At 36.9% G+C, this 27,808-nt stretch overlaps 1 protein-coding gene across 1 annotated transcript in view; it reads left to right on the top strand.

Annotated features, from left to right (window-relative positions):
* The window catches only part of GTF2F2 (general transcription factor IIF subunit 2), a 147,728-nt gene extending 120,194 nt beyond the window's left edge, over positions 1-27,534 (top strand). Inside the window, exons 6-8 of the mRNA XM_001491491.7 lie at positions 17-116; positions 13,523-13,666; positions 26,554-27,534. Coding sequence (XP_001491541.1) covers positions 17-116; positions 13,523-13,666; positions 26,554-26,673 — 364 coding nt within the window. The 3' untranslated portion in view covers positions 26,674-27,534. The remainder of the gene's footprint in view (positions 1-16; positions 117-13,522; positions 13,667-26,553) is intronic.
* The last annotated feature ends 274 nt before the right edge of the window (positions 27,535-27,808 follow it).

Raw genomic sequence — 27,808 nt, 5'->3', positions numbered from 1 at the left:
TGCTTCTGTTTTTCAGATTGCAAATCGAAGAATCTTCCAAACCTGTAAGGCTATCACAACAGCTGGACAAAGTTGTGACAACCAATTACAAACCTGTTGCTAATCATCAATACAATGTAAGTCTTCATGTCTGTCTTCATTCTGTTTTATCTTTATTCTTTTCTGGGTTGTAGACTCTTCACTTTTGAAAGGCCCTCAGCAGTCATGTATCTTGCTATCAGATGCTTGAGTTATACAGACTTTAAGGAACGTGACAATTTGTCGTGTCGAAAAGGTGCTCACTCTGTATCCTAGTTATACAATGAGAAGAAAGCACCCACTGTTCAAACTACTCTCAAGTTTTTCGAAGAAATAAAACACTTCCTTTTTCAGTGTTTCACATTGCAGTGTCCTTAATAAATATTAGTTGTACTATTTTTTTCATTTTTCTATACCTTTATAAACAGTTTTTAATGTTTTGACAAAAAATTTTAAAGGTCACGGAACAATGGTAATTTTCTCCATTGGTTGTTAAGAGTATAGTTTCAGCTTTTGTGGGGGTTTTTACGGTTTTGCACTACCATGTAAAGTGAAGACTGCCTGTATATGTTTTTTAAACTTTTTTTATTGAAGTATATTGTATATAATATATTTTATTATACAATATACAATACACACATATATTGTATACCTATTATGTATTCTTTGTGCCAAGGACTGAGTGCCTCATAAATAATGAGACACATTTAATCTTCATACTTACCCTGTGAAGTAACTACCACTGTTATCTTCGTTTTACAGGTGAAGTAACTAAGACACAGAGAGGTTAGTTTACTCGAGGTCACACAGCCAGAAATTGACCAGTCTAGGTGTTGAACCCAAGCAGTCTGGTTTAGGAGCCATACTCTTAATTAACCACTCTGCTGTGTTGCTAGAGGTCATTAGCAGTGCTAAATGGGCTAAGGGTTTTGGGTCTTGAAGTACCTGTAATGTAAGGAGAAATGTGGTGATATTCTGAAAATAAAGCCTAAATTAAGCCAGGTAGCAATTAACAGTTGATATCTTGCATCCTACTTTGTTGCTTAAGATTCCTCTTGATACTGAGTTTAGAAAGAAATAAACCCTCTTTAAGACTGGCCTTAAGTTTCCAAACTCATTAGGAGACACAGAATAGGATCTACCAAACCATTGCTTTATGATATTGGAGTTCCTTCTGGTTATTTTATATGAGAGGTAGCAAATGCAAATGCCTGCAGCAGGGCCAAGCAGGCATCTTCAGAGAGCAGAATGCTGAAATGTAAAGGTAAAATGGTAGGGACAGTGATGAGCTGGAGTACACATGCCCCTCCTAAAGACATTCAAATTTTAAAAATTGCTACACTGTGTGAATGAATTAAGTAAAGCAAGTCAAATTCCACTGTATCCCACCAGGCTTTCATTTTACAGCCTCTGGTTATGCTCTACAGGAAAAGTAAAGTAAGGAAGAGGACAGGCGAGATAATGGGAGAAAAAGTATCAGATAATCCAAGAGAGAGATTTTTATGTTGTCTGTTGATTGAGACAAGATGAAAGTCTGCTTCTTTGTCCCCTTCTGTTCTCATCTTTTCTACCCTTAGATGGGAATACTTAAAACTTTCAGGAGCAAAATGGAAATAGAGGAGTAAAACAGTATAGGTCTTAAGTGACATTGTCTTTCTTCTTCATTAGTGTGCTTCTCCTGGCAATGCTTTCTTCTTCACTTATGGGCCAGGCTTCTGTACACAGTTTCCACTCTTGCATATTTTTTTTTATCACAGTGAGGACATGAAAGGCTATAAGGAGATACAGCCTTTCTGGAGAGAAGTTTGGATTTGTGTCAAAAGTGCTGTAAAAGGATATATCCTTTGACCTAGCAGTCTTGTGTCTAAGAATTTATCATAGTAAGACAAGTGCTCAAAGATGTGTATATACACAGAGGTGTTTCCCTATTGTTTAGGATAGGAAAAGATTAGAAACACGTCCAAAAATAAAGATTAGTTAAATATATTAACACTTGTTATTTTTAAATGGTAGAAGCTAGAGTGATTTTATCCTAATTTTCTTCATTATAAAATCTTTTTGAATGGTTGGAATTGTCACAGTGAGCATGTATTGTCTGAATTGTTATAGTGAGCTGTAAGGCTTTTCTGAAGGGATGGGAAAGGGAAGAAACCTAGGGAAGAGTGTTAGTTCCTACCCATGGCAGTATCCTGAAACAGTTACCTGAGATTTCTCTTCTCTCAATAGCAATTTTTTAAACGCCTGCTTTGTGCTTGAGTTACCTACTCCTGGTGAACCAAATAGATAAAATTCCTGTCTTCAAGGAGCTATCACTTCCTTCAGTTCTCTGGTCATCCCTTTTCAGACCCAAGTTGAAATATAATCTGTATTTCCTTTGACGTAGTGAGTCCACATTTCTATACTGTAATCTTTTTTTCCTAAATTCCACCACAAGGATCATTCTTGTTATATTGCTGTAGACCATCATTTCTGAGGCAAAAGGAAAATCTCTCTTAGGTTGATCAAAACTGACACTTTGCTAGTATCAAAGCCCTGACCCCTGCCTAGTTCATAGTCTTAGTGACATTGACACTATAATCTACCTGGCTGGTATAGAAGATAGATTCCAAATATTCCATATTTTTAGGATTTTTTATATCGTTTCCTTTTTACTACTAAAATAAGTACGAACACATTGTATTCTGAACTCCTTGTTAGGGTATAAAGCTATAACATCCACTTTAAAGAATTTTTTTTTTTCTTTTTTGCTTTTTCTCCCCAAATCCCCCCAGTACATAGTTAGTTATATATTTTAGTTGTGGGTCCTTCTGGTTGTCTCATGTGGGACGCTGCCTCATCATGGCCTGATGAGTGGTGCCTTGTCTGCAGCCAGGATCCAAACCATCAAAACCCTGGGCTGCCAAAGCAGAGTGCACCAACTTAACCACTTGGCCATGGGGCTGGCCCCTTAAAGACTCTTCTTAACATTAAGTGACGTTTCCGTTCATGGTATCAATTTGTTAAGGTTGTTGTAGTGTGACTGAGTCATTATACTAATGTGATTATAGTGATGAGTCACATATCTTCAGTTTAAGATTTTGTTTACAAAAACAAAGATTGACTATAATCTGCCAAATTGCATTATTTCAATGTTTAGTGGTTCTTTTCCATGAGAGTATATCAGAATGGATAGAGGACCCATTCCATAGCTTTTAAAACTATATTCACTATTGTAGCATAATACCAACTATAGGAAGAGTATAACATTTTTGTTATTGTTATCAGAAGGGGACACCGATTCTTAAAAGATTGAGAAACATCACCATAGTTAAACAAGAATGACTTAGAGGTTATGTAATAAAGACACTCAATAAAAAATTTTAAACTCAGTATAATGTTGAAGTGTTTTCAAAGTTTTGCCAGGTGGAACTTTATGAACATGAAGCGCAGTATTTCATTTTTACAGTTGAGGTTCTTGAATGCATTTTCAAGATAAAAATAAGGAAAAAATTTTGTGCAAAAAATGAAAGAGGTGGTCAAAATGGCATATGTATTTGTAAAACTATGTCCCTACATTTGATCAGAAAGAAACCAGCTTGCATTTACCCCTAGAAACTTTATTACCCACCTGTGGCACATAGATAAGTTTGCTTATGTATATAATCATCTCCACAGATTTGAACCCACTTTGTACATGGCACTATTTTAAGCATTAAATTCAAATTTATCTCTTTAGTTCACAAACTATCTGGGATATAATACCTACTGTACTTGCCATTCAGAAGGCATTTATTGGGCCCAAAAGAATGATATGATTAGCATTATTAAATTCGAATTTATCTCTTTAGTTCACAAACTATCTGGGATATAATACGTACCATACTTGCCATTCAGAAGGCATTTATTGGGCCCAAAACAATGATATGATTAGCATTATCTCTTAGAATACTCCTTCCTTGAAAGCTTGGCCCTGAAAGTTCTCCCCTTGATAGGATGTGACTGTCAGGTTTCTCTCTTAGTTAAGGCCTTTGTCTGCCTTATATCTTCATTAAGTTTTTGAAACTTGAACCAGTTCATGTAGGTCAACATTTTTTAAAGTAAGTTATTTGAAACAGTAATTTTGTGAGAGTTTCCTTGAAAAAAAGAGTTGTGTAAAAAGGATTCTCTGTTGAAAGAACTTGTAGATTCTAATTATATCCCCTTCTTCAAAATTGACACTGCATTTAATAAATTAAATTTGGGAACCTTTAGGAGTTTGTTTAATCCTGCATTTTGCAAACATCTGAACATCATATTCCCGTTCCCCCATCTTTTGAAGGAGTGAAGACAAACTTTGGGAAATAATGGGTTGTTAAAGGAGCATTTACAAGAGGGGCCCACTGAGTGAAGGTGGAAAATATTGGAACTTGTATTTGTCTTGTTTTTCACCTAATAAAGGAAAGAAATTGAGCTTTAGAAATATTTATTATGTGGATGCAATCCCTGTGCTAGTCAGTCATTTTTTAACAGAAGAGTAGAAATTGTACCCCACACAGGGGTTGACAGTGGTGCTTTCAGCACCTCACATTTTCAGTTTTTTAGGCTTGGTGCTAAATTCAGGGATTTACAGATTATAGTATCCATTATTGACTAAACTCAATCTCAAAAAATGAACAAATGGCTTAAAAAGATTCCTGCAAAGAAACTGTACATTTAAGATAATACTGATAAAGTAAACTATTGAGAACAAGAAAGTGGAAAAACAGACACTGCTTATGCTCCTAAAATGATCTCTTCATCAGTCACTTATTCGGTAGAAACAATATTAATGTGATCAATCTAACAAGAAATTGGCCCTCCCAAAAAGGAAATTATCAATATCATTTTAAATATGGCTAGTCATCCCCGTCTTTAATGATGATTCAGTAAAGTATCTGTCATGAAAACAAAAACAGCTCCAGATGTTTCAAGCAGAAAGGGATTTAACATAGGGAATTGCTTACAAATGGTTTATGAATGAAAAATGGAAGGGCTGGAGGTGCAAAAGGGAGAAGGGGGTTGGTTACCAGAGATCAGGAAGCTGCGCCCACAAGCACAAAAAAAGAAAAAATCCCCCTTCTTTCTGCTTTCATTCTCCCATTGGCAGAACCCCAGCTGGAAACCAGCTGGTGAGGGAATCTTGAAAGTATAGCTTGCAGGCCCCCTGCTGCCACCCCCTCCAAGGCCTGGAGCTGAAGGCTTGTCATCAATAACTGACATGGCGATCCTTGACCTTTGTGTGTGTTGTACCTTAAGTTATATTGGCTATTGCTGCTTTAATGCTATCACAGTTTGCAATTCATTTAAAAACTAAGCATTCAGAAGGTGAAGACAGATCATAGTATTGTGAGACTAAAACATAGAATTGTTTTATAATTTTGACAAATTAAATGAAAACTTACTATTAAAACGTTTTATTTTTTTCATTTCTTTAAATTCTTTTGTGTATGCTTTATAATGTCCATGCATATTAATCTAGTGGTACGTTTTCACAGTTTACAAATAGATATACATACAGCTCATGCTTTAAATTTTTTGTTGACCGAGGTGTATAATCAAAATATAGATTCAGCTGATATGGAGGATTCCTTCCAGCTCTCTCCATCTCTGATTCCAAGTAAGGGTGCTTCTGTGTGTGTGTTTTGGTTGACTTTACGGATGTCATCATCTAGCCTGTGTACATCTCACAGCATTCTTGTATACTCCACAGTCTAATAACCTTTCTCGTAAGGATTCCCTTTTCTCATAAGGAGTCATGTCCTCTGTTGTCTGCATAGTGGTTCTCAAGGCTGGCTGTACAGGAGAATCACCTGGGAAGCTTTTAAAGAGGAAAAATATCTCTAGAGATTGATTTAATTGACACAGTGTGGATCCAACTCTCTTAAATTTTTCAAGTTACCTGGCTAATTCTAGCATGCAGTTCCTGATACAGAGAGACAGGCACTTTTTGTACTTCTGTCTGCCATCTCCCGCTGGGGGTGGGAGCAAAAATGATACCTGAGAGGAGACCAGGAAGTCTCTTTCCACCAAACCCAAGGTTTTTAAAAAGAATTCACATCTTCTTGTCTTTGTCATCATCCCCTCCACCCCTGAGCTTGGAAAAAAGATTTCTCCCTCCCTTCTTTTCCTCTAAAGGGCTCTTGGTCAGAAAGAGGGAGAGAAATAGAAAAACTTAACTAGAAAATTACTGTTGGAGGGAATAGAATTATTACATAAAATCTTGAGGTAAACTCCCAGGAACTAGAGAGAAATTTCATTTTTATGCATATTCTGTTTCCTTCAGTGTGGCAACCAGCTGTGTTAGTCTTCAGAACTAAAGTTGTTGGAAGTGTTTTTTTGTTTTTTGTTGTTTTTATATATGTAAATGTGGAATTTTGCTGATTAAAAAAAATAAATGCCTGCAGGACTATATCATAGAGGCTTCTCAGCAATATTGCCTAGTGTAGTACATAGTGTAAGTATACTACATGCTTTGTCCATTTGGATGCACACCAAGGACTGACTGACTGGAAAGAATTAATTTCCTCCCGAGAGATAATGATAAGGCAGAAATAGAAGCATTGGGAGTGGGGAGGACCTTTCCTAAGGATTTAAAATGCAAACCATGGTATTCAAGGCTGTCATGCTGACTTCAAAAGTTAAAATAAAAGCCTCGACAAAGACTGCCTTGACAAAGCAATCAAAGTATTTCGGCAAACAACAATCTAGAAATTTACAGACATCTGTATTGTAATATTTTAATTGGCAGTGGGTGGCATTTATAATTTTAGTCAGTGATTAAGGTTTCAGTAATGATGGTTGAAAGTCTCTATACTACATCCACAATGGATTTTCTACATTTGGTTGCATTTTAGTCTTGAATAATTTGTTTCCTATTGTGGAAGTGAAATTAATTGTGTATGATGGATTTGTTAGGTTGTAAAAATTTGTAACTGGAAACTAAATTTTAAGTTCTTTCTGAATGGACATTTATTTCTAGGCAGCTGGCTTTCAGTGATATGTGGTCATTGGGGGCAGAATTAAGATTGGTAATCAAAATTCACATAATATAAAAGCTATTTCTAATCCAGTAACTATCCTACTAATAGTTCGTGGTGGTTGCTAACAAGTTAGGTATCTGACTACGTTGAGTATCATTTTCTTACAATGCCAGTGCGTCAGTGCAAAACAAAATGCCCAAAGGGAAAAGACCTGAAAAGAGAAGAAATAACACTGTCTCAGAACTGTACTCTCCTAAATAGACTAGTTCATGTTATTTGTAGTACAAAGTTGTAAATACAATATTAAGATTACCATTTCTACACTGCTTAGTTTAGAAAAGTTACCTCAGGGACTTTAGTTTTGTCCTAAAATTAGTTATTAATAACTTAATGACCATGGAAATCATTTAAATCCCTTTTATAATTACACATACATTGGAACTACCTAATACCAAGAGAGCAGAATTTGGATTCTACGCCTGTCTTGGACATTATCAAAAAATATTCAACTAATGCCATAGTACAAAAATTCTGTTTTAAAACCATCTTTGCTATAGGTTATCCTGTAGTATAGGCCCTGAGGGCGTTGACGACATGTTGCACTTTACTTTTTATTTTTGAATAGGTGTAGGATTAAATTTCTAGTGCTTAAATTTCTCTTATGAGGAATAGTTTCCATTTTTGTCATTGCTGTTATTTTATTCTATATACATGGGTTTTCACATTGCACTTTTAAGTGTGTTTATTTCACTAGTCGAAAGGAAAGTTAGGCTACACTGCCCCTGGGTACTGAGCTAGCAATAGACACAATTAATACAGAAAGATAAGCATACTTTTCTAGTCTGTTTTCCCCTTTATTTAAAGTAGGAAAACACCATCGTTAGATGCAGTATTTTTTGAAATTGAAGCATGTAAATCAAGATTTAAAAAAAAAAAAGAGTCGGGTAGAATTTGGTACTTTTCTCACTGCTCATTAACATTACTAATCATAACTTAATCTGACCTTTAATCTTACCCTTTCAGTACTGATTTTAAAGTTCCTTTCTAACCTCTTCTAAATTCTTGCCTTTGAGTTGGGCCCTCTGGTCTGACATATGGCTCTGGGGTTGGGACAACTTGGTAAGAAACACGCAAAAAGTTTTTCTCTCCATTGCCGTCTAGCATGTGTGGCCTCTCTGCAGTGGGCCATCTTGCTTTACCTACAGGTTTCTTTTTTTTTTTTTTTTTAATATTTTTATTGAGTTCATAATAGTTTACATCAATATGAGATTTCAGTTGTAAATTATTTCTTGACTGTCACCACATAAGTGCTCCCCTTCACCCTTTATGGCCCCCCTACCCCCCTTCCCCTGGTAACCAGTGAACTGTTTTCTGTGTCTCAGTCCTTGTTTATATTCCACATGTGAGTGAAATCATCTGGTGTTTGTCTTTCTCAGACTGGCTTATTTCGCTTAGCATAATTCCCTCTAGGTCCTTCCATGTTATTGCAAATGAGATGAATTTGTCTTTTTTTTCTGGCTGAGTAGTATTCCATTGTACGTTACACCACATCTTCTTTATCCAGTCATCTTTCGATGGGTACTTGGGTTGCTTCCATGTCTTGGCTATTGTGAATAGTGCTGCAATGAACATAGGGGTGCATATGTTACTTTGGATTGTTGATTTCAAATTGTTTGGGTAGGGGCAGGCCTGGTGGCACAATGGTTAAGTGCGCACATTCCGCTTCGGCAGCCTGGGGTTTGCTGGTTCAGATCCTGGGTGCAGACATGGCACTGCTTGGCAAGCCATGCTGTGGCAGGCATCCCACATATAAAGTAGAGAAAGATGGGCACGGATGTTAGCTCAGGGCCAATCTTCCTCAGCGAAAAGAGGATGATTGGCAGCAGATGTTAGCTCAGGACTAATCTTCCTCAAAAAAACCCAAAACCAAAAAAAAATTGTTTTGGTAGATATCCAGAAGTGGGTCATATGGTAGTTCTATTTTTAGTTTTTTGAGGACTCTCTATACGGTTTTCCATAGTGGTTGCACCAGTTTGCATTCCCACTAGCAGTGTGTGAGGGTTCCCTTCTCTCCACACCCTCTCCAACATTTGTTATTTTTAGTCTTAGTGATTATAGCCATTTTAACAGGCGTAAGGTGGTGTCTTAGTGTAGTTTTGGTTTGCATTTCCCTAATGATTAGTAATGTTGAACATCTTTTCATGTGTTTATTGGCTATCTGTATATCTTCTTTGGAAAAATGTCATCTCCTCTGCCCACTTTTTGATTAGGTTGTTTGCTTTCTTATTGTTCATTTGTGTGAGTTCCTTATATATTATGGAGATTAACCCCTTGTCAGATATATGATTTGCAAATATTTTCTCCCAATTGGTGGGTTGTCTCTTTGTTTTGATTCTAGTTTCTTTTGCATTGCAGAAGCTCTTTAGTCTGATGAATTCCCACTTGTTTATTTTTTCTATTGTTTCCCTTGTCTGAGAGGACAAGGTATTTGAAAAGATCCTTTTTAGTTCAATGTCAAAGAGTGTACTACCAATATTATCTTCCAGGAGTTTTATAGTTTCAGGACGTATCTTCAAGTCTTTGATCCATTTTGAGTGTATTTTTGTGTATGGTGTGAGATAGTGGTCTACCTTCATTCTTTTTTGCATGTGGCTGTCCAGTTTTCCCAATACCATTTATTTAAGAGACTATCTTTTCTCAATTATATGTTCTTGGCATCTTTGTTGAAGATTATCTGTCCGTAGATGTGTGGTTTTATTTCTGGGCTTTCAGTTCTGTTCCATTGATCTGTGTGCCTGTTTTTGTACTAGTACCATGCTGTTTTGGTCACTATGGCTTTGTAGTACATTTTGAAGTCAGGGATTGTGATGCCTTCAGCTTTGTTCTTTTTTCTCAGGATTGCCTTAGCAATTCGGGGTCTTTGATTGCCCCATATGGATTTTAGTATTCTTTGCTCTATTTCCATGAAGAATGTCGTTGGGATTCTGATAGGGATTGCATTGAATCTATAGATTACTTTGGGTAGTATGGACATTTTAACCATGTATATTTTTCCAATCCGTAAGCAAGGAATCTCTTTCCATCTCTTTAAGTCATTATCAATTTCTGTCAGTAATATCTTACAGTTTTCATTGTATGAGTCCTTCACCTCCTTGGTTAAGTTTATTCCTAGGTACTTTATTTTTTTAGTTGCAATTGCAAATAGAATTGTATTCTTGAGTTCTCTTTCTGTAAGTTCATTATTGCAGTATAGAAAAGCAACTGATTTTTGTAAGTTGACTTTATACCCTTACCTGTAGGTTTCTTTATTTGAAAACATTCTTCCTCTTAATCTTCCTAGCTTCTCCACTCATTTTACCCAACAGAGAGATTCGTAAGGGTGGAAGCTGAAAATACCTTCACTTCTCCTCTTTCCTATTTCCTGAATTTAATTTTTTCCATTTTCTTTCAGCGTAATTTAAAGCTGGGTAGGGAAGGCAGACAGAATATCGTGCAACTGTGGCTCCATACAGAGAATACAAAGCCTTTTGTTTTTTGTTAGTGGTGTCAAGTCAATTCCAACACCTAGCAACCCTGCACACAGCAGAACAGAGCCCTGCCCGATCTTTTTTGCACCATCCTCTCACCTTCCAAGACTGTATCAGACAATGCTCCACTGCTATTACAGGGTTTTCATGCCAGTTTTTTCGGAAGTGGGTGGCCAGGTCCTTCTTACTAGTCTGTCATAGTCTGGAAGCTCTGCTGAAACCTGTCCACCATGGGTGACCCTGCTGGTATTTGGAATACCGGTGGCATCACTTTCAGCATCCCAGCAACATGCAGCCACTGCAGTATGACAACCTGACAGATGGGTGGGTGTGGTTCCCTGACTGAGAAACCAGCCCTGGGCCTCGGCGCTCACTGAATCTTAACCAGAAGGGTTGGCTGGTGGTTAAGCCAGGGCTGGCTACAAAAGCCTAGCACTGGTCTTTTGCTAGGGCCCCACTTCCTTTGTATTGTTCTTTCTGAGGACCAGTGGCCTTTGGCTAAATGAAATCCCACATCCACTCAAGCCTGTGGGAAGGGAATAGGCTTTCTCCACCCCTCCTTTGTCTGATTCTGTCTCCCTCTCTTTTCTAGATCCCAGGTTAAGTTTTTCTTATCCCACACTTGACCATAGTAAAGAGTTATAACAGTGTCATTCCCTGGTCCACACTTTTTCCTACTTTGTTAACAGTCCACTTTCTGGACTGTCCGTCACAATACAAAATGTTAACCTGTTCAAACTCAGTTCAACAGTGGGAGGGGATTTCAGGATGGAAACTAAGTATAATTGTAAACAGGGAAAATATATTTTAGTCATTGGTCAGCAAAGCTAGCTTAAAATATTAATCCCTTAAGGCATTCCATGATATCTTTCTTCTTTTTAATCCAAAGACCGTCTTGCCTGGATTTGTGTGTTTTTCCTGGTCTATCATGCTTGCTTTCTCCATCATACAGCCATTCTCTTAGTTCTAGTCTTCTTTTGACCCTAGAGAAAGAAAATTCTTTCGTGAGTGGACCTCAGGTTCCTGTTTTTGAGTTTTTGCTATCTCTTACAGCCTCCTTTCTTGCTGAATTGGGGCAGACTCTGTACTTCTGCCTTTGTCCTTAGGTTCATTTTTTCTTCTCTTTTTCCATCTTCCCCACATTGGGAAGACTTGGATTTCTCCATGGTCCTAGGTTTTTCTGATCGCTCCCCTCTACAGTCTTGCTTCTAGCTCTTCTGGTCTCTCTGCTCTTTTCTCGTGAATCCTTTTTAGCTACCCATAGTTGTGTTCTTTCATGCTCTTCCTACCCAGAAAATCTTGAGACAGCTGAATTTCATTCCTTCCCAGCAATATGGTCTGTGTCATGCATTTGCATTTTTTTCAGCATCATGATCTTGTCCTGGGTAGCTCTGTACTCTACTATTACTACATTTAAAATGCTCAAGGCCCTCTAGATACTCTTAATACATGAGCCCTAGGAAAGGGATACCTTTTGCGAGAAACTATCTTATTTGCCCGATATCTTAGTGCAATGCCAACCATATGATGAAGGGATTTTTTTTAATTGAATAAATTTGAAATATGTCATTCTGTAAATTTGAGGTGTACAATATGTTACTTTGATAGATTTATATATTATAATGTGATTTTCATTGTAGCAGTATTTATCACATTACATAATTATAGTGCAATAGTGTAGTCTATATTCATTATACTGTTCATTAGATCTCTTTAGCTTATTTGCTGCTTGTTGCAAGTTTCCCCTCATACATCATCAATCTCATTCCCCCATCCCCTGAGATGAAGGGATTTAGTGTTTTACTCCCTGAGGTGTACATATCAAAAAAATTAAGATGATTGTTGGTTCTTTCTCCTTGTCTAGCTCCTAATTTCATTTAATTGAAAGACAGAGACTCATTGTTGTCAGTTACCTGTTGCCACTAATTTGAAAGCCTCTGATTACATATAAGATATATTTTTACTCTTAACATCAGTGGAAACTAAATTTTATCTTTCTGATAACAAATCTCTAGTGTTAAAATACAGGGAGTAAGCCTAACTATGTGAAGCTGAAATTTATGCAATAATTTAGTTGTAAGTTTTGGAATACATTTTATTATTTTTGAAGCGAGTCCCTAGTCCATTGATGCCCAAGAGACTGTTCTCTGGCAGTTTTCACCCAGCCTGCTGATGCTTTGTTTACCAGGTGGGCTGCTGCAGTTTACATATATTTCCTCCAGCAAGTTCCTGATGTTTTATCAAAATAAAGTGTTTCTTAAAAAATCAAAAGCTTAATCAACTGAAATGAAAGAATGTAAGTTTCATGTTTTTGATAAAGAGGTAATTTTTTACAAATGAACACGTCCCTGGAGATGGTAACACTGGGAGAGAGTTTGTACATTACCTTAGTGCCATGGTTTACTTCATTTTATAGGAGAAGAAAAGTTCAAGAAGGTCACACAGAGTTGGGAGGAGAAAAGGCCACCCGTCACTGCCCATGTTCATTCATTTTTACCAAAGCTTCCCAAACTTTCCGTTCCTAGAGAACCTGTTCTGTGATCTGCCAGTCTCTCAGCCCTCTGCCTGCCCCTCAAAACCCCAATTTTGAAAGATGTTACCTACCAAACTGTATCTGTTAGATAAACTTACTATATTTTGGAGAATTGAAAACAGAAGAACTGCAATTTAGACTTTCCAATCAGTCAAGCTAACCGGTAGCCACACTGATTTGATATAATTTTGGCAGAGAAAGCCTTTTTTGGGGGAAATGGGCACATTACATAAAGCTTTAGGAAATAATGAGAATGGTTTACAGATTGGCATTGATACCTTCTTAGAGCCTTAAAGATCTGAGGAGCTCTGGGAGCAATGAGGACCCTAGGTTCTGGACCACTGCTTTTTAACCTGCTGCCTTGCTTAAAATCTAATGGTTATTTGGATATCTAAAAAGAGAATGCCTGTGTTTCAGAGTGAGCGTGTTAAATTGATGCCTTTATTTCTTTTGCTTTTTGCACATAGATTGAATATGAAAGGAAAAAGAAAGAAGATGGAAAACGAGCTCGAGCTGATAAACAACACGTTTTAGACATGCTGTTTTCGGCTTTTGAGAAACATCAATATTATAATCTTAAGGACTTAGTGGACATCACAAAACAGCCTGTGGTATGTATATGCTCTCATTGACCCTTTAAATATTTCCTTCTTCCGGCATTACTGAAGAGAAGTGTATCACACACAGTCAGCATTGCTTTACAATGGGGATACATTCTGAGAAATGCATTATTAGGCAATTTCGTTGTTGTTCAAACATCATAGAGTGCACTTACCTAGATGGTATAGGCTACTAGACATGTAGGCTGTGTGGTACTAATCTTATGGGACCACATCATATATGTGGTCCGTTGTTGACCAAAACATCATTATGCGCACGTAACTATATGAATAAGTTCACATGTACCTATACTAATGTCAGGTTTTATTTCAACACTCAGAAAAGATGTCTTAATGAAGTTTTTTGTCTTTTTGTAACATCAACTTCATTATTTTAGATTTCAAATACATTTAGTATTAATAGTTCCTTATGAAAAAAAGATGAATTTATCTTCCACTTGACTAATCCTTGACATTAAGCCTGAAGTCTTTGTTTATATCATTTCTAGTCTTTCGTTTCCCTAGCTCCCTCTAAAAAAGCTCAACTCCATTGTTTTTTTTTTTTTTTTAAATGTGCCTCATAGAAGAATCCCATTCTTTTAAGAGTCATCCTGGTCTGTCCTGGTAAGAGAGTTTATCCCTGTCTTGTGGGCTATTCGCTAACTGATTTGTTTTTAATCAGAATCTACCCTAGCCCTCATGTTACGTCCTTTTAAACTTGAGCTGTGCTGCCTCACAGTGCTTGTTGAGATTGTAGTTGGGTTGGCCTATACTTCATTTTTTAAGGAAAAATTTAATAAATTGATGTTTTAGAAAGTTTGTTCTATAATTACTTATTTTTTATCATTTCTCCAGACTTTTGTGCCTATTTGCTAATAATTTATATTTCTAATCCATTTCAAATGCTGATAGCAAGTAAGAGGTCCAACTCCTTTCTCCAGCCTGTAAGTCACATTTCCTTCCACACCTTCTTTCTCACACCTAATGTTAGCAAAGTATCAAATTGATTTATAACTGTATTTACTTACAGATTTTAAAAACTTAAATGAGGGCCTGGCCATGTGGCCTAGTGGTTAAGTTCAGCACTCTCCGCTTCAGCGGCCCAGGTTTGGTTCCTGGGTGCAGACTTACACCTCTCATCAGTGGCCATGCTGTGGTGGCGACCCACATACAAAATACAGGAAGACTGGCACAGATGTTAGCTCGGGGCAAATCTTCCTCAGCCCCCAAAAAAAAGAAAAAAAATTAAAGGGGAACCCTTTTATTTTCTGTCCTTTTATCTAGTTTTCTTTATCATTTTGTTCACTTTGCTGGTATACTCAGGAATATGTTAATTCTAATGGCTCCATTTGTTTGCTTCAGCATATGTAACAAGATGATCAGTTTTCAAAAACATTTTAACATAACCAAATAACTATTTATTAAAGGGTGTGGTGTATTTTTTTCTGATTTATTCAAAGCTTTAGGAAATGATTAATGAAACTTCAGTATTGATTGCAGTTTCCCACTTCTGCAGACATTTCTTTACTGTTACACTTCAACCTTTCACTTTTTCATTAAGAAGTTAATTTAAATTCCTAAAGATCTAAATACTTTATTTATTTTTATTTATTTATTTTGAGGAAGATTAGCCCTGAGCTAACATCTGCTGTGAATCCTCCTATTTTTGCTGAAGAAGACTGGCCTTGAGCTAACATCTGTGCCTATCTTCCTCCACTTTATATGTGGACCCCTACCACAGCATGGCGTGCCAAGCAGTGCTATGTGCACACCCGCGATCCGAACTGGCGAACCCTGGGCCACCAAAGCAGAACATGCGCACTGGGCTGGCCCCTAAATACTTTTTTTAAATAGAGAAGAGGAAAGTGCTCATGCTGCAGTAATATCAACTCCTCTTAATGACTTCATTCCTTCAGCATCAAAGCCTTAGAAATGGCATTCCAAGCTACATAAAAAATTTGAAATAGAATAATTCATTAGCTAGGCTGTGTTTCTTCTGGTTTTAATGAAGTTTCTTCTTGTGTTTTTTATATATGTGTGTGTGTGTGTGTGTGTGTGTGTGTGTGTATGGAAAGGCCATTTCAGAAATTCTGAATGTAAACATTATGTTCTCATGGAATAACACTCACACAAAAATTATATATGGGAAAATAAGCATTTGTAGAGGGACATTCAGATGATACTAAGGAAAGAAATTTCTTTGCCTTAACATGGATGACATATTGTTTTTAAGGTTTGTTTATTTTGCATCAGAGAAAAGGGATAACTAGTATTTCTCTCAATTTTGGTTCTTCAGATAATTTTTATTCGTTGGTACTCAGTGATTCTCTTATAATAGAGCTTCTTTTAATTCATGGACTTTAGGAGGTCCAATAATCTCCTGAATATGTGCAAAAATGTGTGAATTTTTCTGGAGAGCATCTCCGTAGTTTATATCAGATGCTCACAGAGGGCCTAGGAACCTCAAAGAGCATGAGAACACCGATTAGAAACTAAAGTATTTTATAACGGTTTTATTATATAGAGACTAAATTGCCTCGACAAACATAAGGTTCTTGAAGGCAGTGTTGTATATTATTCATATCCCTAAATATTTATACGTTCTACAACACAAACGTAGTAGAAATTCAATAAATATTAGATGAATTGATTTGAACAAAGGAAATGATCACATTCTCAGTATCTAAGGAACACTGTATTTTCCTCAGGTGGATTTTGACAGGCCTCATGTCATTTATGGCAGGAGTAGGGGACAAAGAGCCAGTCTCAAGAAAGTGTGGAATGCCAGGGCTACAGTTATCTTTGCCTAGAGGAGATGGCAGGAAGTGGTCAGGATGGGTTCCAGTCATGCCATTTATCTCAGTAGGATCTGGAGAAATCACTTCCATTCCTAAAACTGAGGGAGTTGGACTGGGTAATCTTCATGATCCCTTCTAGCTCTAAATCTGTGATTCTGTCCCTCTCATATTTCCTCTCCTTCTGTCCACCTCCGTCTCACATTTGAACTGAATTGGCAAAGCCCATTGACCTAGAAAGAAAGTGGCCAAAGCCCAGCTCTCCATGGAGGTAACTATCCTCTTTAAGAAGTCCACAGGACATAAGCGAGTCTGTACTAATGGTCATCAGTACAACCTTACTAATTTGGTTTTAGTCTCAGCAATAACAAGAGAATGGAGGAACCCAGTGTCGCATAAAGATCAATGATCCAGGAAAGGGGCTTGCTGGTATGATGGAAAGAGCACTGGATTTAGAGTAATGGGATCTCAGTTCATGTCCAGCCCTGCCAGTTAGCCAAACAGTCCTGGACAAGATGCTTAAATACATTCAATGTTTAATACATTATTTATTTAATATTTAATTTACTCAACAAATGACATACTTAATATAAAATTTACCAATATGTTCAAATTAAATGTTTATAATATTATAAAATTATAATATGTAAATAGGTTTAAAATAATAGCTAGTTTACTGGAGCCTTGTAAATAATTAATGTTCATGAAAGTTGCATTGCCAACTGGAATGTATTTTACTAATATTTATTAGTAGTAGTAGCATTAAACTGATTTTTGAGCCCTGTGTAAAAGGAAGGAAAAGAAAGAAAGAGATCTTGTTCATGTTGATCACTTCTTGAGTATATGCATTTAATGACATTCTCTCATTTTCTCATGGCCCCCAGTGCCACTTTTGATAACAAGCTTCTAACCATGAACTATCACTTTAACACATCCTCTTTGTCATTAACACTAGTACTATATTCTTAAGTTGCCATCTGCTTTCTGACCTTTAGAATGTCATTTTTGACATATTCTGAGTGAATATGAACTATTTGTTTTGCTAGTTCCTTTCTTTCTTTATTCTTCTTCCTAAAAACCTTCACTTCTATAAGCGAAATTACTGATTAGATAGACTGTCCTTAGGGCCAGTCTTTTTCTCTCATTCGCCAGTGTGTGACCTGAATAAGCAATCCAAGAGTTAAAAGTTTCTTATCAAGAACAAACAAGCCAATTTAAAAGGCCAGGCTCTGGTAACTGATGTAAAGTCAGGAACCCGGTGTTCATTTAAGGGGATGCTTTCATACAGTTTAAATTCTGGCTTCTTTTCCCATTTAAAATGAAATCTCAGAGGAAGCCTATTATTTCTCCTCTGGCAATCTTTGATCTTTCACCTTGAATGTGTTACGTCTAGTCTTTCTTCATATTTTATTATATCTGTAAAATAGAAGCATATACAGCATTTCCTTAAAAAATACAAACCATTAGAAACTTTATCTAATTGCTCCCTTCGAAACACCGAACTGCCAAGACCACTTTGAGCCCTAACACACTGTTGTCTATCACAGCACCTTCTGCCAGTGCTCCTGTTGTTGTGTGTTGTCTTTATTCTTCGGTGAGATCTTGCCATATGGTGGCCAAAATGGCTTCCTGAAGCACCTCGCAGCTAGCAACCCCTAAGAAAAAGGGAATATCTATTCTTAGTGTTCCAATAAAAGCCCCGGGGAAGATTTTAATTGACCTGGTAGGGGTCATGTGCACCTTCCTGAACCAAGAGGATGGGGTAGGAGTACTTTGCCAGCCAGGGCCCACTGCCTCTCCCATCTTTGTGCCACACTGCCTGGTACACTTAGCACCAAATCAGTGTTAATCGGATTGTAATCTCAAATTTAGTATGTTCAAAACAGAACCTTGATTTCTGCGCTCCTCCAAAGCCTCCCCAGACTTCCCCGTTTCACTAAGTGACACCACCATTCCCCAGCTTGCTCAAGCCAGACGCCTGTATTCCTATTTCCTCTCCGTGCTATATTGTGTGTATGTGTAAATATATATATATATATGATCAGGATCTTAAAGGTAAAAGAGATCTTAGAGGTTATCTAGTCTAACTTGTAGACCCAGAGAAAGGAGTTGCCTAGTGGCTCAAACCCAGTTGTCCTGACTTCAGGCTAGGAATATCACTTACCACATTGCCCCTTCTATATTCAGACACATGTATATATCTGTAGACAAACAAGGAACATGTTTTTCTGACAATAGGAGCTACTTTTTAATGAAAAAAAAAAACTAATTTCTCTCTCAGGAAGGCATCCTTCTAATTTCTATATTATTAAGAATCATAATTAATCATAATTAATCTAAGATAGGTACATTGATAATGGAATCTAAGCTTCTGTGCTCATTCAGTTCCTAATTCAAAATAAAAATAGCTGTCCATAATGTTTGAAGCTTATTCCCAAATTTACTACTTACTAACTGTTATTTCATTGTAATGTTTTGTTCTGGCATATACGTTCCATTTGTTACTTGATTGCTTGTTTTTCTTTTTCCTAAATCTTTATCATTTTCTTTCTGTTCACTTATTCCCTTTCATTTCTTCCTTCATTTTTCCTATAACTGGCAGTTTTTATTTTAGAATGGTTCTACTAAAACTAAAAAGACCACGAGTTTTTCAACAGAGCATATTAATTAATGACAGCCCTTTGTGAGACTTCTGTTTTTAAAAAATAATCATTTGCTAACTTATGAAGTGGAGGCTTAATTAAAAGTTTTAGGATCTGAAATGTCATACTAAAATAAATTATTAACCATGTTGACTATAAATGGATGAAATTTAAACATTTATGAAATTTTAATACTTTCCTTATGAATAGAAGGTTCTAATAACTAGTAGATCTACTACCAAGTTTTGTATAGAATGGTAACGTTTTCCCTCTTATATGGTTTGTTTCAGCCTTTTTTTTTTTTTACTTATTTCTGAATGAGGTAAAATTTGTGGGAAATTTACCAATATAACCAGTTAAGTCCAGATTTTACGTGAGATGTTACAAAGATAAAAGCAGTATCTGACAGGCATCCAGTAAACAATTTGGGCATTTATTTATATACAAAATTTACATAGAATTTTTAATTAAGCAATAGGCCACAAAATTTATATTTAATCTGAAAATTGCCGTTTTCTATAAAATCTCCTTCCCCACCCTTCCAGTCCTATTTGACTTTAAAGGGAGATAAAGTACGTTTTTAAGCTTATTTCCTGATTTCTTCATTTAGTCCCTGAACAAGCTAGAAGGACTTGTTTTTCCAGCTTACCATCCTTATGGAAATTGTCTCAGGAAGGAAATCATTTTCTTTGCATTGGTGTCCGCATTAGAGAAAACATTACTTGAAGCCTCTCAGCCTCTCTGTCTCAGCAGGAGAATTGAGATGCCAGAGGATAAGCCTCTGGGCAGAAGACCTTGTAGTGCCAGCCTGGCTGGCCTTCTTCAGTTCTGAATTGCAGCATTTCAGAGCCATCCTTCCCTCTCGAGTGTCCCGAGACAGATATTCTAATTGCATCATATTTTGCAGTACATATAGACTGATACACAGAGTTCCCTTTTTATTGGAAATGTTACTTTACCCGTGATGATTTGGTAATAAAAAAGTGTTATCTTCATTTGTTTTTATGAGAGAGGTCTCCTTCCCCCCTCCCCAATTTAAAACCTTTATTAAGTTACAGTTCAGTGGCTTTTAATATATTCACAGAGTTGTTCAGCTATCACCACAGTCAATTTTAGAACATTTTCTTCACCCCAAAAAGAAACACCATACTTAGTAGCAATCACTCTCCTTTCTCCCCCTCTCCCCACCTTAGGCAACCACTAACCTACTTTCTGTCTCTATATAGATTTCCCTATTCTAAATGTTTCATATAAATGGATCATATCATATATGGTCTCTTATGACTGGCTGCTTTCATTTAGGCATAATGTTTTCATCCATGTTGTGGCACGTATCAGTACTTCATTCCTTTTTATTGCCAAATTGTGTACCTTTATACATCCATATATATCCATTATATGGATAGACAGCATTTTGTTTAGCCATTCACTCATGCATGGACATTTAAGTTGTTTCCACTTTTTGAGTATTATGAATAAAGCTACTGTGAACATTCATGTAGAAGTTTTTGTTTGAAGATGTTTTATTTCTCTTGGGAGTGGAATTGTTGGGTCACGTGGTAACTCTGTTTAACCTGAGGAACTGCCAGATTATCATCAATCCTTTTTTAATCCTTAACCAGCAAAAACTTTTATCTACTATTGCCCTAAAGTAAAATTTTACTCTCTGTTCTAAATATTTTAAGGATGAATAATGCTTCATCATTGTTCGAATGCTAGCTAGTTTACTGAAAATTCTCTATTGGTAAAATATATACCAACAGTCTCATTGCTTGTCATTTAATTTCTACAATATTTTCAAGTAGACTAATAATAACTGTGCCAACTGATATCTTATTTCTGTACGTTCAAAACTATACCTCACACCACATGCACCAACAGATAGTTGCCATGCGTCTAAATGCAATAATTCATATTTAAATTTCAGAAGGAATTTTTTCACTTTTGTTAAGTTTTTGATATCTCTGTATTTTCCTAGTTAACATTTCAACATTATACATTAATTAGTTACATTCAATAGTTATACATTAACTATATATGTATATTTTTTTCCCAGTTGGAAATCATCATATCCCAGCATTGGAATACCTTGCAGTATTCCAAAATTCTATTCAGCATACAAATAAACTAATACAGTTTAGAAAGCATATCTTTAAACAAATAGTTAAAAGTTTTGGCCCAAAGGAAGTAAACTTTATCTGAAATATGCAAATGTGAATCATTTGCCAGTGCCAGACAGGTGAAGTCTAAAAGGGAGATGATTTATCAGCACACAAATATTAATGCAATAATAAATTGCTTTTTAGAATTTGGATTAAGCCACAAGGTAAGGCTAGGGAGTGGGGTAGGTTTTATGCTTTGACCATTTCATTCCCCATCATCTCTCTACTTAGAGTTTTACAAAGAGGAATGCAGCCAGTGGGACCCTGAGAGGAAGACAAGGGGCAGGGTCTAGTAGGAAAGCAGAGGTGAAACCAGAAGAAGGAGAAGAGATGGATGCCGAGATGGCCCATGTTCCTGAGGAGTCCCCAGTATCACCTTCCCTGTCCTGTTCACAGTTTTCTCTGTCGAAAGAAGTCAAAACATATGTTACCTTTGTTTACCACTTATGCCTAATATGTAGTTTATTTTTTTAATGAAAGAATTTTGTGCCTTGGAGCCACTAACATCTTCATCAGTAAGTCCTCTGTTCTGTTGACCTTGCTTAAAGGAGTCACAGTCAGTCACCAAAAAAGCACATAAACGTGATACTTTAAAATTATCACAGAACTAGTAGTACCCTTGCCGCTGATCACTTTGTAAAAAGTGTATAGCGATTTCCCTTTGGTGACTGCATTCACCAGTGCCATCTTTGGTATAGATTTGCGTATCGCATATTCTATCCAACCTTTCTGGGAAAATTTTGTGACTAGAAGTCTGGTAGGGTCATATTATTAGTTTACCTAAAGCTTTATTACTTGGTGATCAGCTGTCTGTCAAAAATAAATGTTTTTTTAATCAATTTCTAGGAATTTAGGTATAGTTAATTTATTATTGTGTATATAATGCTTAACACTGAAATTCCTGATAAAATGAAATTCAGATAAATCCTCCGTTTGGTTGGCAGAGCAGTAGAGGAAAAGATGACATGAAAAATGGTAGCAGGGAGGAAGGGAAGGAGAAAAAGAAAGACTAAAATAGTAGACTACTGTGCCTTGTGACTCTGCATAGGTTTGTCTTCATCTTGGGGGGAAATTAGGAATTTGATCTGTGGATTTCTGGGTTTTTGGCCACTGCATTTTTTTTTTAAAGATTTTATTTGGCCACCACAGTTTTGTCTTTACCCACAAATGCAGACCACATTCTAATCCCCTAACCTCTTTGGTCCAGTGTGTGCTTTGCCGTTTCCTTCCAAGGAAGCCGTAATGTTCTATTCCTTTTTTCTCTGCATTCAGACTTGCTGGAAATACTCTCCCACACATCCCTTTGATAAAGAATTGCTAGACTGAAGTCAGTTTATAATTTCAGATCTTGTTCTGCAGCACTGCACATGGTCAGTAATGAGAAATCTCTCCCATCCTGTGTGACATAATCTACTCAGTTCTAGACTCTTCTGTTTAAAATATAGGTGGTCAGGCAAAAGATTAAATTCGAAAGTCAATGTTTAGAATAATTAAGAGGAGAACTAGTTTCTCTTGATCTCTGCACAGAGTTGCCATTCAATTCAAATGATAAATATACATCCTCAAAGAACGTAACCCGACTCAGGCTTGGTTAGGTGCCCCTTCTCAGTGCTCCTATAAGATCCTGTATATATGACCTTATTACTAGGCTTCTGTTTTATTTTCTGATTGCTTTCATATATGCCTTTGTCTCCCGTACACACACACCTTAATCTTAAACTGTAAGCTCTGTGAGGATGAATACTGACTGTGTGCCCCTCTACCTGGCACATAGTAGGTGCTAAAAATAAATATTTGTGTGACTATATGAATTTTAAGAAAGGAAAGTTAGATTGCTAATTAATCTTCAGTCTTACTAGAACCTTTAAAATTTCCCCCTCAGTAGGCTCTGTCTCCAATATTTTAGCATTATAATACAAATTTTAGTCATAAATGTCATTCACATTCAAGTATTCAATTTAATCAGTGAACTTTTATTTCTCAAACTGGGTCATTGCCTTATAAGTTAATTAGAGCCTCAATTCCAAAACTGAAAAGAACTAGAGTTACCATGGTTTACTCCTGCAGACCTTCTAAGTGATCTTCCCTTGTTTACTCTTAGACACACTCCATTCATTCAGCAAAAGTGGACTGAGCCTCTGTGATGTGCAGGCAGGCACTTTAACAGGAACACATGGTTTGATGGGAGAGAGACACATGTAAAGAATTAGAGTATGAGGGCTATCACTGAAGTCCATACAATGTGAAATGTAAATCTAAGAGGTGAGGCTGTTAGGGAAAGTGACATTTGTGCTTAGTCTTAAAGGATGAGGGAGGAGTTCAGATTTGAGGAAAGGGATAAGCATTACCGGCACAGGGAACAGCATATGGAAAAAACTAGAAGCATATAGACACAAAAATGACAAATATGTGTAAAGGGAAGTATCAGAAGATGAGGCCAAAGGGAAAAGGCAGACCTGAATGGATGCCTATGAAGGAGTCTGGAATTTCACCTGTAGGCCAAAGCGGAAGTCACTGAAAAATTTTAAACAAAGAAATGACATGATCTCACTCTTCTCTACCTGTGTCTTTCCTTTAGGGATTTTCTGACCTTATTTTTCCCTATCATCACTGCTTCTTTCCCTGCTAATGCTTTGTGTCAAGTTAATTCATTTGGTTTAAGTAAAATGGTCTTTTTTTTTTTTTTTTTGAGGAAAATTAGCCCTGAGCTAACTGCTGCCAATCCTCCTCTTTTTGCTGAGGAAGACTGGCCCTGAGCTAACATCCGTGACCGTCTTCCTCTGCTTTCTATGTGGGACGCCTACCACGGCATGGCTTTTGCCAAGTGGTGCCATGTCTGCACCCAGGATCCAAACCGGTAAACCCCGGGCCGCTGGGAAGCAGAACGTGCGAACTTAACTGCTGCGCCACCACACCAGCCCCAAGTAAAAGGGTCTTAGCTTGCAGTTTGGAACATCCTCAAATTCCAAAAGTTTGCTTTCTCCTCAAGGGAAAAATCTGTACCCTGGCTAGATATTGTGACTCTAATCCCATCTTGTTACCTGACAGATTGACACACTGGGAATATCTCATTCCATTCTTATTGTTAAGAAGGAAAAAAGAGTGACATCTTTATAAAAAATAAAATACCCCATAACCTTATTATACTAGATTGACAAAATAGAGTGGACTACACATGAAAGCACCTGAATTTGTATACTTAAGACTTTCTTAATATTTTCTCTTGAACCCTTTTTTAGGCTTTTCATATTCTGTATCTAGACTATAAATGAACACACTAGACTTGAAGTCGAGAGAGCTTCTGTCAGGCAACCCAAATGCTCCTGGCAATTGCTGTTTTCATTTTTGACCCATTGCAATGAATTTACAGTTGTGTGTTTGTGCACAGGGTCTTAGCCAGTCTCACAATAAACCGTTCTTTAGGAATTTTACAAAGATGTCATTCTTGGCACTTAAACAGAAAATCATCTGTGCCCAAACCATTATTTTCCATTTATGAATCCTGTTCAATTAGAAAGTAGTTTATCAACAGTGTCCCATTTTTTAATGTAATTTGAAGCAGCAGATGGCAGACGTGCATATTACCTGGATGTCTCAAGCCTTTATGCTTACTCATTCGCATGCGTCCTTCAGTGAAGCTAGCTGCACAAGGCGGGGGAGGCAGGCAAGCCTCTTCCTAGGGAAATCCAGGGCTCATTTGGTTCATTGCTGCCACCTGCTGGGGTCTGGCTGCTGGAATGGGAAGGTGGCTTCCAAGTGAGAGGGCTAAGCCATCCAGGGCCTTACAAGGAACCCATATGTAGTTCCAGTGATAATCAGTTATTGTTTCTAGGTGACAACTACCCCTAAATAAAAGGACTTTATAAACTGTTGAGCATTATACCAGTCAATGTAAGGTGGTGGTAGGTTATGCATAATCTCCAGCAATGGCGAGGCTTGGAGAACTAAGCAACACGTGGACTCAGAGATCCTAGAGTATTAGAGCTGGAAGAATCCTTCAAGCAGATGCTCTATAACTTTAATGTAGTTAAAGGAGTCACTTAAGGGCTTGCAGAAATGCAGGTTCCCAGGCCTGGCCCAGAAGATTTTGATTCACTAGGTCTAAGACGGGACTTACTTAACAGGTGTCCCACGAGGTTCTGATGCACATAGTTTAGCATCGCACTTGAGAAGGGCATTCACTGCCTTAAACATCTGGGTAAGAACTTCTCAACCATTTTTCTAATTAGTGCCTCATTTCAATAAATTAAAAAAATTATATGTTCCATCAATGGGATGAGTCACTGTAATACAGTAACTGGTTCTTTGAAGCATACATACAAAAATTATTGTTGGATTGGTTGGTTCTGCAGCAAAAAAAAAAATCACTTTTAAATAATTAGCTTTTCTCTTGTCTCCAAGAAGGAGGTACTGTAATTTATATTGGTCAGTTTATAGTGGAATGCTTTTTGGCCTTGGGGATTGGCAAGCAAAGGTGGGGTTTAGTGTTACATTTATCATAGCTATCATTTCCGTGAATATAGTAATCATTTGGTTAATGTCTATTGAATTTTCAGAGACCTAAAATACCATAATAGAGAGTTCTGCTGTACATCATTGCCCACCTCTTTTCTTCGGAGGAGCCAAGCACAAGAAAGCTGCAGCCCCCATGGTTTTTAGCATGTCGTCTTATCATTTCTTGTCCCTCGCCCTGTCTTGGCAAGCTTGGCCAGCATACAAATAATAGTAAACACAAATAATAACTTTCCTTATTACACAGGAAAGATAAGTGGCCTGATAGCAAGTATGAGAACTCACCTTAGAACTGAGAATTCTGGACTCCCGTCATGTGCTTGCTTCAGAGAATGTTATTGTCCCCAAAATATTTGTCATTTTTTAATATGTGCTACTGCTTCTGAAAGGACTGGTTCAATCCGAGAATAACCTTATCTGACTGGGAACTGCGTGGGGCCACTGAACTCAAGGGCAGGTTACACTTGGTATATTCTGTCACCTTAATAAACATTGAACACACGTAATTTTCTAGTGTATTTTCATCTAGACCTTTTTTAGCTCTCATATTGTTGGCATTCAGGACTTCCAGCCTCTTTAATGCAAATGATCATATATTTAATGCATTATCCTATATTGCATATGTGAATCAAAAGGCAGTTTACTGAACTGAGGAATCTTATTGAGCTTTCAGGATCCTAATTTTTATTACTCATAAATGTGCTTTGTCATATCATTTTATTTTAAATTTTGTTTTCTGCCTTCATAATCTCATCTGTTGGGGTTTTTTGTTTTGTTTTGTTTTTTAGCTGTACCTGAAGGAAATCTTGAAAGAAATTGGTATTCAAAACGTAAAAGGGATCCACAAAAACACATGGGAGCTGAAGCCAGAGTACAGACATTATCAAGGAGAAGAAAAGAGTGATTGAGAAGAGTGTAAGCCAGCACACCAACATGACAGCTAAAGGGTCATGTGCTGAACACACGGCAGCGGTCTGCGAGTCCTCGAGCACTGTCTGTCACAGGGTAAAAAGACTGGTACTTTAATTTCTCTAGGTAAATTTTTTAAACCAGTAATTCTTATAAAGTTACTTAAATGGTTTTTGAGAGGAAAGAACAAATTTATTTATAGACTTAATTTGTTATTAAACCAGATTATTCATGATAGGGTTAGGGTTGGGTGGCTAAGAGGGTTTTTCTTTTTAAATATTAACTTGTAAAATGTAAAGTTAGGAAATGTTTTCTAAATGTGGGCTCTCTGTCCTTGTTTTATCTCTGAGGGGCTGAGGTAATACAGATCCAAAATGAACGGCACAGCTCAAGAAAATAGTCAAAAGCTGTCTTTTTTTTTAAACAGGTGATCTTGTTTCACATTCACACATATTAATAAAAGAGCATTTATGTTTAGCTAAGATAGCAGTTTTCATCATTAGTTTGTTGTACCCTAGTGATAGTGACATGAGAAATGGAAAAAAATCATGGTCAATTGGTGTTTCTTTCATTTTTTTTTTAAATAATTCAAAATTAAATATTTTTCCAAAACTTCAAGATATGTCTCCCCCGTCCAGATTATAAGCTTCTCAAAGACTGACTTTGCCCCAGAGTTTTACTGTGCATTCAGCAGGCATGTGTTGACTACTGCATGACAAATGATATTGACAAACAAAAGGAGGGTTGTCGGAGGGGAGGCCGATACTTATAGACAGAAAGGTTAGTGTCAATTCCTGGGGAATGAAAATGTTTCTTTTGTCTTTCTTTTTAACTACTTTTAAATAAAAGCAATACATGTCTATGGTTAAAGTTTTTTCTAGCACAAAATATTATATATTAGGCAATCCAAAATCATACCTGCAAACAAGACCACCAAAACAAAAGAATCTTTAGCAAACCAAACACCATGAAAAGTTGCTTTTTACTCGTTCGTTTTGTCAGCTGCTTCTGTTGCTTGCAACCAAGAAGTAGCAAATGCCAAAAATTTAAGAAAATGTTATGTAATGAAAGCAGATCAAGGAAATGTCTATCCATTGACATAGATGTTTTTCTGTATTATTTGACTTTTAGCAA

Source organism: Equus caballus, chromosome 17, assembly GCF_041296265.1.
Source record: "Equus caballus isolate H_3958 breed thoroughbred chromosome 17, TB-T2T, whole genome shotgun sequence".
NCBI classification, from domain to species: domain Eukaryota; kingdom Metazoa; phylum Chordata; class Mammalia; order Perissodactyla; family Equidae; genus Equus; species Equus caballus.
Note: the sequence above shows the minus strand (reverse complement) of the source record. Positions and strands in the feature narration are given on the sequence as shown.